General features: G+C 39.1%; 2 protein-coding genes across 3 annotated transcripts in view; both read right to left on the bottom strand.

Annotated features, from left to right (window-relative positions):
- Positions 1 to 2218, bottom strand: part of MRPS28 (mitochondrial ribosomal protein S28) — a 100049-nt gene extending 97831 nt beyond the window's left edge. The window contains exon 1 of one of the 2 annotated variants that reach the window (XM_057734200.1): positions 1975 to 2218. In XM_057734200.1, the coding sequence (XP_057590183.1) occupies positions 1975 to 2190 (216 nt within the window). In that variant the 5' untranslated portion in view covers positions 2191 to 2218. The remainder of the gene's footprint in view (positions 1 to 1974) is intronic. The other variant, XM_057734201.1, reaches the window with a different exon arrangement.
- A 3948-nt stretch (positions 2219 to 6166) lies between these two features.
- TPD52 (tumor protein D52) overlaps positions 6167 to 18374 on the bottom strand; it is a 93666-nt gene continuing 81458 nt past the window's right edge. Inside the window, exons 5-6 of the mRNA XM_057734202.1 lie at positions 11398 to 11446; positions 6167 to 7847 (exon numbers count right to left, since the gene is read on the bottom strand). Coding sequence (XP_057590185.1) covers positions 7728 to 7847; positions 11398 to 11446 — 169 coding nt within the window. The 3' untranslated portion in view covers positions 6167 to 7727. The remainder of the gene's footprint in view (positions 7848 to 11397; positions 11447 to 18374) is intronic.

The following is an 18374-nucleotide window of genomic DNA, read 5'->3' as shown; positions in this document are numbered from 1 at the left end:
TACAGTGAGATCTCTGTATTCATGATTGCAGGAACTGCAGAGGGCTAACTGCACCATTCACATAAAGGACTTGAGCCTCCAGGGATTTCGGTATTGCAGAGGGTCCTGGAACCAATACCCCATGGACACCTGGGGACAATGGTAAGTATATTACACTGCACACATATAATGATAAGGAAAAATATTCAAAATTATACTTAAGTGAGAATAGCAATTTTCAGCAGCAGCAATGAAAATACACTGTGTGCTTATTATCAGGTACCTGTGCTAAGTGTTTAAATAATGAATTCACTTAATCTCATAATAATCCCATGACAAGGTTTCCTTTTATAAAAAAATGAAAAGAAGACATACAGATATTAAGAAACTTTCCAAAGAAACACCAGTAAATGACAGAAGAATCAGAATTTAAACCAAGACTGTCTGAATCCAGAGTTTACGTTCTTAAATATTAATAATGTAGTTCAAAACTTGTGTTTTTAAGTATACATATAAATAATTAGCTTATATTCATATATGCATACATAAATCTCTAGTAGTATGCATTTATAGAAATACATCTTCCAGCTTTGAGAAAGCGAGGAAAAGAAAAAGGGGGCTTTTATATTTCACATAGTAACCTTCAGTGTTATTTACGTTCTTCTTTTGCAATATTACTTTTACTCTTTACAATTTTTTTCAAAAATACTAATCACACAATAAAGATGAACTTTATTAATCTTGTAATCTCAAGATACTCTTCAATTAAATAGTTCCAGAAACTTCAAAGAGTGAAGTGAAAGATTTTTCACAAAGTTGAATCTTTACATCAATACCTAACAACGACTCAAACTCTTCATCATAAATGTCAGAAAAGTATTGAAAACTTCCAATAAACACTAAAATAAAACTAATGTGGTATCTTCCTTTCTGATTACTCCGATAATTGCTTTTGCTCAACTACAATTCTGGACTAGCGTATTTAATTTACGTGCTCAAGTCTGTACTACCCTCACTTGTACAACCGTTTGTGAGCAGTCACACAGAGATCTCAATTCAAGGACTGCCCAGGCTGCCTTGAAGTTCAGATGAGCACTATGTGTTCCATTCATTCATCCACACATTTGGCAAACACTTACGGAGTGCCCACTAAGAGTCAAGCACTGTGCTAGACGCCAGGCAGTTTCCTATAACCCATAACACTACCCGTCTGTGAACTGTTTGGTACTGGTTCCCAAGGAGATAAGTACAAAAGTTGAAACAGTTTATTTTTATACAATGTAACACTGCCAGACGTCCAATTTCATGTTTGAGGACTCAAAAAAAATCTGATTTGTATTTATGTCTATTTCTTCCATTTCATTTACCTAGTAATTCTATCGTATTTTACAAAATTATTACGCGGGACAGATGGATTTTTTTTTAAGTCATTAACAGAAAAGGAAAGTGAAGCACTGACAGGTTAAATTACTTGCTCAAGTTCACAGTGACAGTAAATCTCTCATTCGCCTATCCACTGAATTAAGACATATTTATGAAAAGCCTGGGACACCAGACACCAGGCTCCACGCTGCAGCCACCGTGTGGAGCAAGAGGAGCACAGAGCCCTGCCTCTCCCCGTGGGAGTCCCAGGAGTCGCCCTCGACGCGTCACTGGCAGCGCTCGCCGCTGGTTTCCCTTCCAGCACTCGCCTCAAGAAGACGCGTGCAAAGGAGCGTGGACCGCGTAGGACCAGCACACAGATGCCGTACAAAAGTACAAGCGGGGAAAAACCGCCGCCATCCGCTCAGTTACCAGCTGCCAAGCAGCTGGGACTAGCCTCACCGCCGCCCCCTACCCTACACCGGGCTCCGCCCCTGCCTCTCGATCCCACCCACTTGCATCGGGCTCCACCCACAACGGCGGGCTCCGCCCTGATTCCCGCCTCCAGCCCCGCCCCAACCCCCGGCCCCTCCCGCCTGTGCAAAAGTCGCCGGCTTAGCTCCCGCAACTCACTCTCATCCGCCCGAGCTCCGCCTTCCGTTGCAGCTCCGAGTGCCGCTCCAAAGCGCTCGCGAAGCCGCCTGGGCGCGGCCTAGGCTCCGTGGAGTCAGAACTCTCGCTTCCGGAGCCACTGTCATTGCCTGCACCTCGACAGGGCCGAGAGAAGAGAAACAGTCGCAGAAAATGTCTCTCAGCGGTCACGGCACGGGTCCGACACAGCGCCGCCATGACAGCTCCACAACCTCTGACCCTTGGCTCCTCCGCGAGCGCACAGGTCACGGGGCGGAGCAATGAGAGGTCCGCCCTCTTGCGGAGCACTGTGGGCCGGTGGGCGTGGCCTAGTCCGTGTGAGGAAGAAGGGTGGGGTGAGAGAAATTTAAGCTGAAGTTGGGGGACTACATCCTTGGTGGCTAGAAGTCGCCTGTTCGCAGCGACCCGCTGAGTTGTGCGTGGAAAGCGTTTTGACTCGCAGGTACCCCTGGGGCCTTGTGCTGCTGTAAATTGTGGTAATGCGATGCTTGCTGGCCGCACCACCTGCCTGTCTGCCCCAGGGGACCCCGAGGCTCTTCTCGCCACCGCTCTTAAAACATTTGTGAAACCCTGGATCCAGGTTTGTCCTTCTTTGTCTATTCTGCGGTCAGTCCACCCACGTTACAAAAATAAGTTTGAGACATTTTTGGTCACCTCTAGGCACAATCCCTTCTCCTAGGGAATTAATACATTTCGTAATGCCTAAATAGGCACCACCAGAGGCCCCACCCTCACAGTTCTCTCCCTGCCCGTCCCAGGTTAATTGCCAGGATGTGCCCTTCTTCAAAACCAAGCCTGACACGATGCTTGAAGTGTTTATGAATAAAGCTGTCCCTCCAATCTTCTACCCAGCATTTTTATATTAATGCTCTATTATTTATTTGGGGGGGCGGTAGCAAGCACTTTTCCTGCTCCCTTGCAAGCACTCTGACATAAGGAATTTCTGTGTATGACCACAGCCCCTATTTTAATGATGCTTTTGACTGAGGTTTTTCTTTTTGTTTTTTTGGCTACCCCACGCAGCTTGTGGGATCTTAGTTCCCAGACCAGGGATTGAACTGCCCTCAGCAGTGAAGGAGCGGAGTCCTCACCACTGGACTGCCAGGGAATTCCCAGTAATGCTTTTGACTATGGATTTTAAAACTCTGATGTTCTCTTCCATTGCGTAGCCAACGGCGAAAACACTGGACGTGGACTAACCTTAGAATGGTGCATAATTGTGTGACTCACACACGACTTATTACTAGCAATCTGTATGGCAACCCTTAAATTTGGTAGAGAGCTTGAGATAAATTTTCCTCCAGGTGAGCGCTTCCATTTGTTACATAAACAGTTTCTTTCCCTTAACCATTAGTGAATTCTTGCCTAAAATATTTTTGCATTACTTTCTATGGCTTTTGCTACCTTTGTTTCCCTTCAGGAAAAAGTCTGGTGAATTGTAAAGAGCATTGACTAGTGTTCTTAGTTCTAGTTCGACCTGCAATTCCAGTCGCAGGCAAGCCAATTTAATGTTGATTTGGGTTTCCTCACGTAAAACCACGTTATTAGCCTCTGTCTTAAATTCAAGGAAGTGCTTTTAAACTTAACTGAATCAGCATCTACAGAACCAATGGGATTACTAATAACCCAGCTCTAAAATTCAATAGATGTGTTATATTCATGTCTTATCTCAGACAGATGATCAATTCCTTGAGGATTGTGACAGTGCATTTGGGGACAAATCCTGATGTTTTTAACGGCTAAGAGTAAGTTTGTATCAACTGACTTGTATGCCTAGTTCTCTGTCTTTGATAGAGCATCAGAATCTTCAAATGAGAGGGAGGGTAAAAGACTGAGCGAATCTGCACACTGTCCTTGCCTGTATCCGTGCCAATTGTAACAGCAACCCTAGTGCAGTATTTTAACATCACAGCACCTCCTGATTCTGCTCTATTCCTTGAACCACACCTTCTTTCTTGATTTATTAAAAATACAAGCTTCTTTTTTCCCCACACAGCTTGCAAATTGTCAGTAGGCTTTGTAAAAATGTAATGGCAGATGACACGTGAATAAAAAATAATTTAAGTTCTGGCTCCATGTCTACTGGCTGTGATCTCATCCTTAAAATGGTGACAGCACCACATCCTTGAGTGAGGAATTACAGGAAATGGGTGTGAAATGCCCAACACCTACTGAAAGCTCAATGAATAGTGGCTATTAGTGGCTAGGTGGAGGTGACCAGAAGGTGATTGAGAAATTCATGCCTCTCAAACATGCACGGAAACCTGGGGAAAAGACAGGGCTAGTGATACACTGGAAAGATACGAATATTACTGTAAAGTCAGTCATTTCAACCACAGAGATGAATACAGTCATTAAGGAGATCATGTAGAAGATGACTAGAGATAGGCAATAACATTTAAGGAGTTAAAAGAGAATACCAGAAAACAGTCAAAGTGGAAAATAAGAAAAGAATTAATTCTAGAAACCAAGGGGAAACCTTTAAAGCATGTTGAGATAGGGAGTGTTAAAGCAAAAATCGCCAAGTAGCATTTATTTAAGTGTGAAATCTGGCAGGTGGTAGGCACATGCAGGCCCTGCCCTCGGGGCTCACAATCTAAAAGTGAGTTCTTTGGGATCATTTTGATTTTGGTTCATTTTTATTTCAGAATTAGAATATGGAAATCGAAATCCACTGTTTGTAGGTTTACTTAAAAGTGATAATGCTTTATTATTATAAACCAATATGGCCTCTATAATTAATCCAATTACAGTGGTACAGTTACTAATTAATGGCCAAAGGTCTCTCCGTTATGGGCAAAAAATCTGATTTTTCATCTGCGTCTTAAGAGCTTTAAAGAAACACACGGATCCTGACATAGGCCCTTATTCAGCGTCTCTGTCACAAATACAGCAAATAGTCACAAATGTCTTTTGTAGTCAGTACATAGCTTTTTTGTTTGATTGCATACAGCTGCTCCTGGTTCTTTCTACACCCAGGATATGAAGGGTCTAGAGAGAAGTGGTATAATTAATGGATTTACCCTCTTCCTCAGCAGATAGGTAATACATACAAAAGAACCCATGCCCAAATTATAGAATTTTTATTGTTTTCAAATACTATACAAAAAAAAATAGACAGTAGTATTTCTTCATTAGCAGATTGAGAAATAGTCCAACATGTTTTTTCTCTATTTCAATAGTGTGAGTTACTACTAGGATAACCCAGTGGTTGCTACTCTCTTCCGTTGATTACTGTGGCCTCATAGGCATTAAGGATTCTTGCTTTATTTCCCACAAACTCCATAAATTAAGAACATTCCTTTGTAAGAAGGGGATAATTTCAGGAATTTTTTTTTTCTATCACATTTCTTGAATCCTTAAATATCTGCGATTTCACTCTTGTTGCTATGTTCTTCTAGTGTCAAACACAACACACAGTAGAATGGCCAGGACCCTTCTCTGGGGCTCTTAGTAATTACTATGTTCTAAATTGCTTAATATCTGTGAATTCATAATATTGAATCTTCCACAAAGACTACTTGGAATAATATTTCTAAGTTGATGTTTATTTTTCTAAATGTATCCTCCCTCTACTTTTTTGTTGCTTTTTAGAGGCAGAGTACTTTGCAATAGATTAAATCATTTCTAAATTACATGTAGGTGGATGTCTAGAAAAGTGATTCTCCAATTACTTCTTTTACAACCATTGCCAATACCTACACACACCCATCCCACCTTCCAACCCTATTTCTATCATTTCTCCCATAAAGTAAAGAGATTTGAGGATATTTCATTCAACTAAAGAAACTGCCATCTTCTCCATTTTGCCTTGTTAAAAAGACAATAATGGGGCAGGACATCCAAGAAACAATGTGATGAAAAGATGTTGTGATAAAAACAACTGAAAGACTAATTGGCTGAAAAATAATTTAACAGCTATGTTGAGTAACCACAATATTTCTACAAAAAAACAAATTTCTACATATCGACGCCACTGGGACAATGCTTCAGCAACCTTTGCCTTAAAGCCTTTTCAAGTAAATAATTTATGGTAGTCTGATACCACGAAGCAGTGATTTAAAGAAGATGGTAAGAAATTGCCTTTTTTGTAAAGCACAGATACCAGTTGATTATGTAATACAAAAAGCTGTTTCCAGACCATTGGTCTCATAATAAATATTGAGACCTATACTACTGATATATAGAATTTATTAAGCTTTTCACATGTAATAGAGCATAGTTTCAGTTGCATCTGAAGTGCTAACAAGAGCTCCAGCAATCAAGAATGACAGCATGTTATTTTATAACAATCAATCAACACTTGTAGCTTTTCAGATTTGGTTTTCATAAGGTAATTTATCCCAAAGGAAATCTAGTCATGCTTTTAAAAAATGCTTTAGGTCACTCCAAGCTTGGCAATTAACATTTGGCATAAACAATACTACAACAATCACAACTTGATAAATAACAAATACAACATTGTAGGCCATAACCATACACAGCATAAGGAAAAGATAGTGGTGATGAGTAAGTAGCTATTAGAATTAATAGAGTACCTTGGCCTCCATGCAGATACTTGCAGGGGCTTTGGTTCATTCATCCCTGACCCTCAGTTTTCAAAGCAGGGGGCAATGTCTACAGTATCATTTTGTAATTTATAACACACTGAAAACAAATAAGGAGAAAATGATGAGTCGATTTTTATTAATGCATTAAATCCTCAGGAGTTATCACCAACCCCTTAGTATAAAAATTTTTCAAGTTATATTAGTCTTATAACTTGGTGTGCTTCTTATTTTAAATGCTGCTAAATGAATTAAATGAAGACAACAATGTTTCCCCTAATGTGATTGATTTTAGCACTTTTCAGCTACTTAGATCTAAAACTTTCAGGCTTTTGAACTGAATGTTTGAGGCGAGTGTTCATATTTCAACCCACTGATAATTCAATATGCTTGATTCAGAACGTTATCTTACAATTTACTCCAAAACTAAAATTTTAATCAGCTGAAAAATAAGTAGCTATAAATGGCATAATAACGATGACACTGAAATGGTTACTGTCACAGATGGTAATAAACAAGGATGTGAGGGCTCCGCTGTTGAGTCACCTAGGATTTTGAATTACTGTACATGCTGTCACTTACAAAACTATAACAAATTGAATACAGAACAGATTTATTTAGTCTGGTGTGTTCAAACAGCCAAGATATAAGATACCTTATACCAAAACAATATTTATTCGAAAATATTTTTTGTAGCTGGTAGTTCTTCCCTTGGAGGTAAAGAACATTTTGCCAAAACTTTTAATAACCAGGATACAGAAGATTTGAGAGAACAATCTTATCTAGGAATCAAACACACAGAGATTCAAAGAGGAAAAAAGACAACTGGATAGAAGACAAAGATCAAACGGGTATCCCAAATTCAGAGCAATTTTGTAAAGTAGGAAAGCAATGATGATAACCCACAGCTTCTTAGATCATTCTAGTGAGGGTCCCCAGGTACTATATGTGTTTTTATAATGATATTTCTTAAACAAAGGGCCTGAAATGCACATTAAAGGGTGTTTCCCAGGAACAGAGGTGAAGATACTTTTACGCTGTTCAACCCACAAACTATTTGGTCAAAGGAATATGTAAAGCTCAACAAAAGCACATCTGGTGGAAATTCATGGCAATGAATGTTGACAAGATGTGCTTGGATCTTGCTTGCAGCATCTGGCAGTGAGTAGCAGAACAAAGGTAGGAATCTCACGGGCTCTCCTGGGTCTGTTCTGGAAGAGGCTCCGTGGTGGTGGCACTAGCGTTTGCAGTTGAATTCAAGACTTCTCCAAAATCACCGCCAGCAGGCTTGGTTCCCCCTACTTTAGACTTTTAAAATAAAAGTTCAAAAAGGAAGAGACATTAGGAAACATAAACTTCGCTGACTCTGCATAAAGTAACTCAAATTTTACTTTGAAGAACAAATCAATCAGGAGTCTGAGCTCAGCAATTATTATATTTGTACAGAATTTAGTACTGTTGTAATGTTCCACACTGTTTCATAGAAAAACTTATGTACTTTCCATGCTGAAATATTCAAATTGGTAAATTCTACCCCTCTCCTTTTTTCCCCTATCTGCTTATTGTTCTTCACAGGGAAATTTGAAGAATTTTGTAAGGCCTAATATGCTACAGTATCTACTGAACTCTATTTGGATGACACTTTGTGAAATATAATTGAGTAAAACAAAGGAGAGAAATATATGAATGTTTCCCAGTTACAGCATAAACCTTCTAACCTTTTGCTGCTTAAACAGTGGTACAAGGATCTAGAAGCTCAACATCACCAGGGAGCTCATTAGACATTTGGAACCTCAGACTGGCCTCCCCACCTCCATATGCAGAACTGAAATCCATGTTTTAACAAGATCTCCAGGTACTGCCTATATACCTTATAGTTTGTGAAGCACTACTCCAAGTTATCTAGCCTGAAAATTCGTCAATAAACATTTGTTGAATGACTATATCTGCCCTACATTTGTACACTATTGAATGCTTTTCAAAATCCTTACACATCCTTAACGACACTGATGAATCTACGCTCCCTGCCCCCGTTACATCTCATGACTGACCAACACGACAGCTGACCTACATTAAGAAACCAGTCAATGATCAAGGCTGCAACTCACAGTGGGCTTGCATCTGACTCTGCTCTTAGCTCAGTCTCGACTGGCCACAGACTCATTAACAATAGGAATCTAGTTGAAATTGTCTCTCTCATCCTTTTTGGCCTCCCATCCAAAATCTTTGAATTGTCTGAAAAATTTGCATGATGGGTATCCACTGTATATTTATTGAATTTATTGAAACATTCCTTAATTATAAGAAAATGTTAAGACCTCTTGCAATTCACAAGTCTAAAACAACTCCCCACCACTGGTCCCTTCTCTCTTAAGATCATGAATGGCAGTAGCACCCCCCAGTCAGACTCCTGCAGTTATCCTTGGTCCTTCCGTCTTGTTCCACATCCAATCAATCACTAACTTTTTGCCTGTCACTTCTAAATACCTCTTGACTTTGTCCCACTGGCACTAGCTCAACTCACTGCACCATCATCTTTGGCCTGGATTACACCTTGCTGCCACCTTGTCTCCTTCTCCAGTCTTTCTCCCCTTTGATCTGCAGGGCAGCCAGTGATCTTTCTAAAATGCACAGAATGCGCAACTCGGGTTACTTAAAATCTTTCAATGGCTTCTCACCTTTTCGTTAACGTGGCCCACCCATCTCTCTAAACTCCATCTCCTGCTCAATACCCTATAGCAGAACAAAGTTCCTGGTGTTTCTCAAAGGGGCCCCAAAGCTTCAAACATTCCCCTCAACCTAATGGCCTCCATTTCCATTACTGCATCCTCCAAGAAGCCTGCTCTGACTTTCCCTCCTGCCAAGCACGACAGAGGCTCCCGCTACTATCCTCACTTCCACTGTCATAGCACCTTACCCTCCCTTTATTTTCACTGGCCATTTAATTGTCTAAACATCTTCAGAAAGGGTCTGTGTCTCTCTTGCCCGCTGTGGTATTTCCAGTGCCCAATATTCATCTCCCGGCACATGGCAAATGCTCGATAATCAGTTAACGACTCGGTCCAAAATCTAAATGTAAGTACATGTAGACCTGATGTTTAACTGAATATTAATGTAAGTTAGAAAAACGGTATCCCAAGCATACAACTATATTTTACACCTTCCTTGGTGATATTTGTCTAATACACTCTACTGTTAAAAATTACGTTTTTATTTGAATAGTGCCTAGTCATATTTAAAAAACCAATTTCACTACAATTTATAGAGTCTGAATTTACTCAGGAGGAAAGTACACAGTAAATGACCTGGAAGTTTTTCCTCTTCTTCAGTGTCAAAAGAACGGGCTGCCAGGTTTTCCAGCCAGTCATTTCAAAAACTAATGCTCTGGATAGGTTTCAAGGATAGGCTATGATATTCCTAAAACATTGAGAACTGCGAGTAAAACCTTGACTTCTTGCAATGCACAGTTTGTTTTCAAATACATACCTGACAAGGCATTAATAAGAATAAAGTAGGCCTCTAGTATTGACCTAGAAGAATGACTATGAGACTATGATGTATTTCTCACTCATCAAATATGTATTAAGTAGCTGCAATGTGCCAAGGGCTATTCTAGGCCCTTGGGAAGCATCAGTGAACAAAAAGAACAGGGGCCTGAGCTTGTGGGCTCATTAGAGCATGCATGCTGGGGGAGGTGTTGAACGAACAAGCTGTAGGACTGTGTGTACAGTGTGATTCCATTTTGAAAAAGATTTATACATTTATGTAGAAACAGAGAAGGTGGGAGTAGTGTTTGTATGCGAAAGAAAGACGCAGATCATGATACAGTGTTTGGTTTTCTTTCTATAAGCATACCCTGATTGTGTAATTTTAAAAAGATGTATCAATATTTAAAAACAAGTGACTCAATTACATTTCTGAAAGACAAAATATGAATATTTAAAAGCTGATTTATAGAAAACATATAAGTACTAGTTTTAACCCTTAAAAACTATCCACCATGATTACCAGAATTAGTTTAGGAGGAAATGAACATATGGGCTTTGCACAAACTCTATAGAGAAGGCTGGGCAGTGGATGGGAAAAAAACAGTATTTCTGGTCACTTGTGATTCTTGATGATTTTATAGTTTTGAATATAATCTTGAAGATAATACAATTTACAAATTAATAAAGCTGATTATTATGGGGAAATGTCCACCTTCACCAAAATCAAAGCAATCAAAAAATAAAACAATGAATCATCAGTGATGATCACCATGGCATCATCATCATAGTAAAAATGTCCAATAATTATAGCTTGAACAAACAATATCCATTATAAGGCTATGTAAGCAGCCATGAAACATAATATTGAAAATAATATTTAATGATACAGAAAAATGTTTATGATTTATGGTTAATTCTTTTTTTAAAGCATAAAAGCATAGTCCTGCATTTCACTGTCTATGGATTGTAGGACCACTTTTTTTGTGTTTTATTTTTTATGCTTTTCTATATTGTCTTTAATTTTCTACAATAATATTTACATTAAATTTTGTCCAATTACAAAAGTATTTGAAGTGAATAATGCAAAAAGCAGCACAAACTTCTCAAGTGCTTTTTTTTTTAAACTATACATTTCTTTTCAGCACTTACGCTGCCATGCTACACTATACACTCAAAAAACTGATTAAAAGAGAATATATCCTGTTAAATATCCATTAATAATGTAAAGAATAAAGTTACTGAAATTCTTTAACTATTTTTAGAAGGAAATACTAATTTCAGTAACTTATCCACAAAGAAAGTTAAGACACCAAAGAAAGTTAAGGCACCAAACAAGATACCACAAAGACCCTGTTCATTTCTCTACTTGCCTTTAAGTTTTCGACCTTTTCCTCAAATGACTTGAAAGTTGGGGAGTTTCTATGGAGAGAAAAGAAAAACAAATAGTAAAATTACAAGCACTAAACAAAAAAGCCAACCATTTTGAAAACATTATTAGCTGACTGTATCCCTCTTCACCATCATTCTCAATCAGCAAAAGAACACACATATCATAAGGACAGCCATAGGTGTGCAGGCATACGTGCAAACACGTCTTATTATGCGAGATCATCAATTTCTGTTCTAAGATTTCTACAACGATGCTTTAGATTCCTTGAACAGAGCCCGTCTTAGACATACAGATAGAGTCAAATACATGTGTGACGAGAGGGAACAAAGTCAGGTACAACACTGAGTCTGTTACTTCCCCAACCAACCTGTCATGGTATGAGAAAATGCCACTGCTAGATCAGTCTGATTTTGGTTAAGGTGCTAAGTTCTAGAACTCGTGTCTAAATTCACACATTGTCTGCCAAGACTTCTACATGAACCCACATCACCTAAGCAGGACAAGAAAACCACAGGAGGTTCCACACCAGGGATCCTGATTCCCAGGAGCAGCATAACAGACAGGGATGGGAGAGACCAAAAGGAAGGCAGGAGCACAGAAACGTGGCTCTGCCCACTTCACAAAGCTGCCCCAACTCACAGACGCTCTCGGAGCCCACAGGAAGCCTCTCCAGTGCCTTCACATCCATCCACAGGAATTAGGAGGATCACGGCGACTGTGTCGCTCCCACCTGGATTTCCAAAGCTTTTATCCTATCCACCTGCCCTCCAGTATCCTTCCCACTGCCATGATGAAAATGGAGAAGATGGGAACAGGGGGTTTCCTCCTTCCCACCATGGTGATGGGCAGTCGGTCCCAAACTGTGATCCCCAGATCAGCTGCCATCAGTAGCTTTGGGAAGTTGTTAGCAAAGCAAATTCTCAAGTCCCACTCCAGGCCTACAGAATCAGAACTCGATGTGGGCCCACCAGGCAGGGGCTTTTAACAAACTCGTCAGGTAGTTCTAACGTACACTAACGTTTAAGCCAAGCATATATTGTTAAAAATCCTTTGCCTCCATAGAGAGGTCAGGTGAGGTAGTAAAATGTTCAACTTCAAGTGCTTACTGATGAAAGAGGACACTAGAATCAGGTAACAGTTGGCTCCAAATGTCACAATGGGATGAGGGAAGTAGAAACGGGGAGGATGAAAGATAAGGGGATTATAACTAAAGCTAATGTAGGGCTTCCCTGGTGGCGCAGTGGTTAAGAACCCTCCTGCCAATGCAGGGGACATGGGTTCGACCCTGGGCCGGGAAGATCGCACATGCCGTGGAGCAACTAAGTCCGTGCACCACAACTACTGAGCTACTGAGCCTGTGGTCTAGAGCCCTCGAGCCACAACTACTGAGCCCACGTGCTGCAACCACTGAAGCCCATGCGCCTAGAGCCCATGCTCCACAACAAGAAAAAACCACTGCAATGAGAAACCTGTGTGCCACAACGAAGAGTAACCCCTGCTTGCCACAACTAGAGAAAGCCCGTGCACAGCAACGAAGACCCAATGCAGCCAAAAATAAAATAAATAAATAAATAAATAACAAAATAAATCTTTAAAAAAATAAATACAATAAAGCTAATGTAGATGGAGGAGGTGGGATACCTATATCCACGAAAACAAAAGGTTGATCAGATGAGCAGTGTTCACTTTTTTAATTAAACAGATTCCAGATATGAAACAATTTAACATGTTTACAAAATAAAGTAGAAATAATCTTTTTTTTAATCACAAACATTTAATGGATTTCTTGCACCAGGCTAACATCATTAGGAACAGAAATGGAAAACTGGTAACAGATTTCACAGCTTGTTTAGAGTAGAATTCTAGCTCCTACTTCAGAACAGTTCAAGTTAAACACCTCGATAAAAAAAAAAAAAGAAGAAAGCATCAGACTAACTACATTTTGTAAAAATATACTTTACCTCATAGCAGGCATGCTAATTGAGTGCTGAATGGAGCGTATACTAAGAGGCAGCATTAAAAAGAGATAGAAATGGAGTTAGTAAAGTGATTAGACATTGTAAAAAGCAAACAATACTTAGTTTTCTAGGAGCTTGTTCTTCTGGCACCATGAAGAACTACCTGCTTTTTGAGGTGGAGGGGATCAAAGTTATTCCAACATAATTTACTTTTATTCATGAGCCAATTTAATTCCAGTAGTTAATAGAGCTAATAATTCAACTCTGCATTTTTATAGCACTTTGAAAACTGTCAAGCGCTTTCACCAGTATCTGTAAGGCACCTAGCATCAAGGCTCAAAAGTTAATAATTTACAGGTCACAACAAAATCATGAAGGGAACTTGGGTCTTTAAGACTCCTAATCCAATGTTCACCGCCTCCCCTCAAAAAATGAAGCACACACATATAGGTACATACCACACACACACACGCACACACATACACACAAGCGAGGCCACTGAAGAGCTCCTGCAGCCGTCTTTCTCCCACATACTTGTTACCAGAACAGGAAGGTTTCAAAGTCACTATCTGACAACTTCAAGTGACTTTAAAATTACATATCACTTCTTAGTAGTAGTAGTATAATTTTCTAGTAAGAGACACCTCTACTTCATCTCAATTAAACTAAATGTCCTTATAGGCCATTCAAATAATATTTGCCCCCCCATTTTACTAGGACCAACTTTTTACTCAAGGGCAACACAGTTCACTGACCATTCAGGTTCAAGGTTATCTACCTCTAGTCATCTCCCATAGAGACCACCTCACAAGATGAAAGTACCTCAATTCTTGGGCTCACAAAGTCACTATATGTACCCCACTAACACTGTTAACATGCTTATAACATTTTGATCAATGACACAGCATTTTGGGGTAAGCTGGACAGTCCAAGGTATCAATTCTCAATTATATATATATATATATTTTTGGATTTCTAGAATATTTCATTTTTAAGCTCTTTATTGGAGTATAAGTGCTTTCACACTGTTGTGCCAGTTTCTGCTGTACAACGAAGTGAGTCAGCTGTGTTTATACATATATCCCCATATCCCCTCCCTCCCATGACTCCTTCCCACTCTCCCTATCTCACCCCTCACCCCTCTAAGTCATCACCAATCATCGAGTTGATCTCCCTGTGTTATGCAGCAGCTTCCCACTAGCTATCTATTTTACATTTGGTAGTGTATATATGTCAATGCTACTCTCTCACTTCGTCCCAGCTTCCCCTTCTCAATTATATTTAAATATTGTGTATGTTTATCATTTAGTTTTCTCCAAGGTTCAGTTGTTACAAATGACAATGTGTTTCAAATATAGCTCCTCATATCTAGTTCTGCAGTAATATGTGATAATATGGAGAATGATTTTGACATCAATCAAAAGAAGCCGACAGCTCATATAGTCAAGCTAATCAGTAAAATATTTGTACTTAATGTTGTATACAATATAGGAAAAGATTCACTGTAGCTCAGCATTCTCTCTTCTATAACAGGGGTAGATACCTTACACCCTGGATATAAGACTATATTCTGGGAGGAATTTGCTAATTCTTTTCCTGCTTGATTTATGGCAATATGCTGGATCCAAATTTGAAAGATAGAGATTAATAAAAATCATCTTTCTTAGTTTACAATACCAGAACTCTGAAAGCTACCTGCCCTTCCCTGGACCCTTCTGAAGAAGCTGCCTCTATAAGTCACACTGCCAAAGCCACCTTCCACCATCGCCAATACAATAACTGGATCAGTAGGTGTCCACCCACCAGAGCTAACCTCCTGGTAATTTACAAATTGTTTAGACCAAATGAGAAACAAATCAAAACAGATTTGATTTGAGATAATTAAGATTCTTACCCTGGGATTTTGTAATTAGAACACTAAGCCACTGGTCCAGTTAGTGGTAGGTACTTGAACCAGAAAATCATGTAGTCTTTGATGTTGAGGAAAGACACTTGAGAGGACCAGGTACAAGCCTCAAGAATGCAGAGGACACCAGTTCCCAAAGAAAGAATTGCATATAAGGACAGAGAGGGGTAGAGGAAATGAAGGAGTGATGGCCACACAGGGAAGTGCACTCAGATGGGAGAGGAATGGGTTTCTTGATTTCTTTCGGTTCTAGAAACTACTTTGATTTCTAACAGTTTTTCAAGCAGCAGGACTAGTCTGAGTGGGGCCTGGCTTGCTTCCTTTCCTCTCCTTGGATTCCAAAAGAACCTTCATTCTATGCAACACATTCCCCTTTGTAGGTGAGCTAAGTCACACAGTTTTCTATTCTTCTTAACCAAAAGACTCCTCACCAGAACATTTTGGCAGAAATCACCAAATTCTGGATAAAGAAGGTGTGTAATGCCTGAACATATGATAAATTGTTTGTCCATAGGACTCACACACATTGAATTCAATAATATCAACAAAATGAGAAAATGGGTGGATAAAGTAAGTACAAATTTCAGAAATGCACAGTTAATTCTAATCAGTGTCCCTAAACACCTATGTAAAAAGATCATTTCCTCCAATGGCCATTTGGTGGACTCTGTGCCCCTTTAATCAGCATACAAGCCAGTTAAAAAGGACTAGGGCAAAAAAAAAAAAAGGACTAAGGCAAAGGCAGAGTGAAAAGAATGATCATAAAAGTGAATTCTAGATGCATCAAGTTGACTACAAATTCAACGTCCAGGGCACAAATTAATTCAGGATTATCCTACATAAGAAACAAGTCCTGAGGTCATAAAAGTTGAAAACCTGAATTGTGAAGGTCACTTGGAATTATCAGGGGATGGAGACTTAAATTAAGAAGGCAGTGGAGATGCAAGGGATCGCCCCTGGATCAGGAAGGAGATGCACGGTGGTGGAGCGTCGGTGCGAGGGGATATCAGGAGGACAGGGCAAACTGACAAACGGTAAAACAGTCAGGAGCAGACACGCAATAATGTTGGAAATACAGACAATTTTAAAAAATATTTTGTTTTATAGCATTATCATAGGAAAGGACTACCAATACGCTTCCAAGAAAACCAAGGTAGAAATGATAATTTGGTGCATTTAAGTTATTAAGTACCTAGCAGGTGCCAATGATGTTCGTGATATGATAAAGAATGTTAAAAGTTGAGAATTCTAAGAAATAGTGCAGCATCTCTTGTAAAGGACTTCAGGGTCCTTTACAGGATCGTGACGAAATTATCTTTGCTGGTCTTGTGTTTCAATTAGCAGCTAAGGCAGATAAAGAATTTAAATACTGAGTACCATGAAGGATGCACACACTAAATACGTTTAAGTGGAAATGTATAAGAAAAAGCAGGGAAGTGATTACAATAAGGTCTCTATTTTGTGATAAACCACTGAATTGAATTTCTCTCTGTTTCACATTCCACAATAAGAAAAGGTTAAAAATACACCCACTAAACAGAGAATGAAATCAATTAAAATGACACAAAGTCAAGGTGCTCCCACTTTTGAGGCAGCCATTACAGTAGGAAGAACAAGGAGTACATATCAATTTCAAGCCCACCCATTATCTGAAGGTCTCTACAATCCACATTTAAATGAAATTCCACTTTGTTGGTGGCTAGTCTGTAATCTAACAACCGGGCAGCTGTCCTTGCATTTCTAGCTTCTCTACAAAGGTTACACAAAGCTTCAACTTGCCTCAACTTACACATCATCTCCAATTTCACTGAAGTTTAAATATAATATGGAAAACTTCAAAAGCACAAAGCATGTTGCTGCTGGACCAGAACTGTCTCTAATGACATATTGTGAGGATTAGTTAGCATTTATAAAGCAAATTTTGTCAAAACTTTTTCCACCTTGATTTCAGCCCTCAATGATAGTAACCTATAATCAAAGAAGAAAGGTAAATCTGGGTTCCTCAAAACACTGAGAAAAAAATCAAACAGCACAACCGGATTCTCACTCAGACACACTAAGCACTTTGCAATCTAATATTTACTCTTACTTTGGAAGTTATTTTTTAAGAAGCTGAATTGATTTTTTAGTTTCCTTATTTCTTATATAGTTGTTCAATCTTTTCATCCCTAACAATAATAAAGTGGGAGGAGTAGAGGGAAAAGGATAAGAAGGAAGCAGTAAATAGTAGACAGAGAAAGAAGAGTTAATGGTCAACATGTCTGAAAGCTTATCTATGTATTATTATTTCCTTTTGTCCTCAGAATAACCTCTCGATCACAGGTAATGAACCAAAGTAACCGCTGGACAGTGCCTAGAGGGCCGAAGTCTTACACTATCATTGCTCTGGGGAGGCAGAACAACGCAGAGGAGACTGCAAGCTCCTGAACCCAAGTGTGCCTGTGTTCAAGTCCTGGCCTTCAGCCATGTAGCTGTGTGATCTTGGAGAAGTCACTTAACCTCTCTGTGGCTCAGTTTTCCTCATCTGTAAAGTCAAAAAAATAATAGCACCCACTATACATAATCATGCCTGGAACATAACTGTTCGCCATTATTATTATTACAGATGACCTTAACTGAAACACACATTAATATTTATTTCATATTAGATTATATTCTTTAAAGCTTTCAAATTTCACCCAGCTATTATTTTGGTTGGTAACTCGAACCGTACAGTCTAGGACAGTGCCTGGCACAAAGCTGTCATTCAAGAAATACTTTTGAAAGAAAGAATGAATGAATAAATAATTGCAGTAACTAAAATTAGGAAATATGGTAATGAAAGATAGAAAAGTCCATTGAAGGTTTTCAAATTCAATAAAAAGGTACTCTACCATAACAAGAGAAAAGAGACCATTTTTTTTTCTATTAAGTAGTAGAAATTTTCAGCAAAATGGAATTGTCTGCAATGACTTTAATGAGCCCAAAACCAAAAAAAAAAAAAAAAGAAAAAAAAACTAGACGTTTACATGAAGAAACACACATGTCAAAAGGAGAATTTTCCTTTGAAGATAAAGGCAAAGTTAATTATCACTTCCTCTTAAGTATATCAGA

This window comes from Hippopotamus amphibius, chromosome 5 (genome assembly GCF_030028045.1).
Source record: "Hippopotamus amphibius kiboko isolate mHipAmp2 chromosome 5, mHipAmp2.hap2, whole genome shotgun sequence".
In the NCBI taxonomy this organism is placed as follows: domain Eukaryota; kingdom Metazoa; phylum Chordata; class Mammalia; order Artiodactyla; family Hippopotamidae; genus Hippopotamus; species Hippopotamus amphibius.
This window is presented reverse-complemented; position numbering and strand designations above follow the sequence as displayed.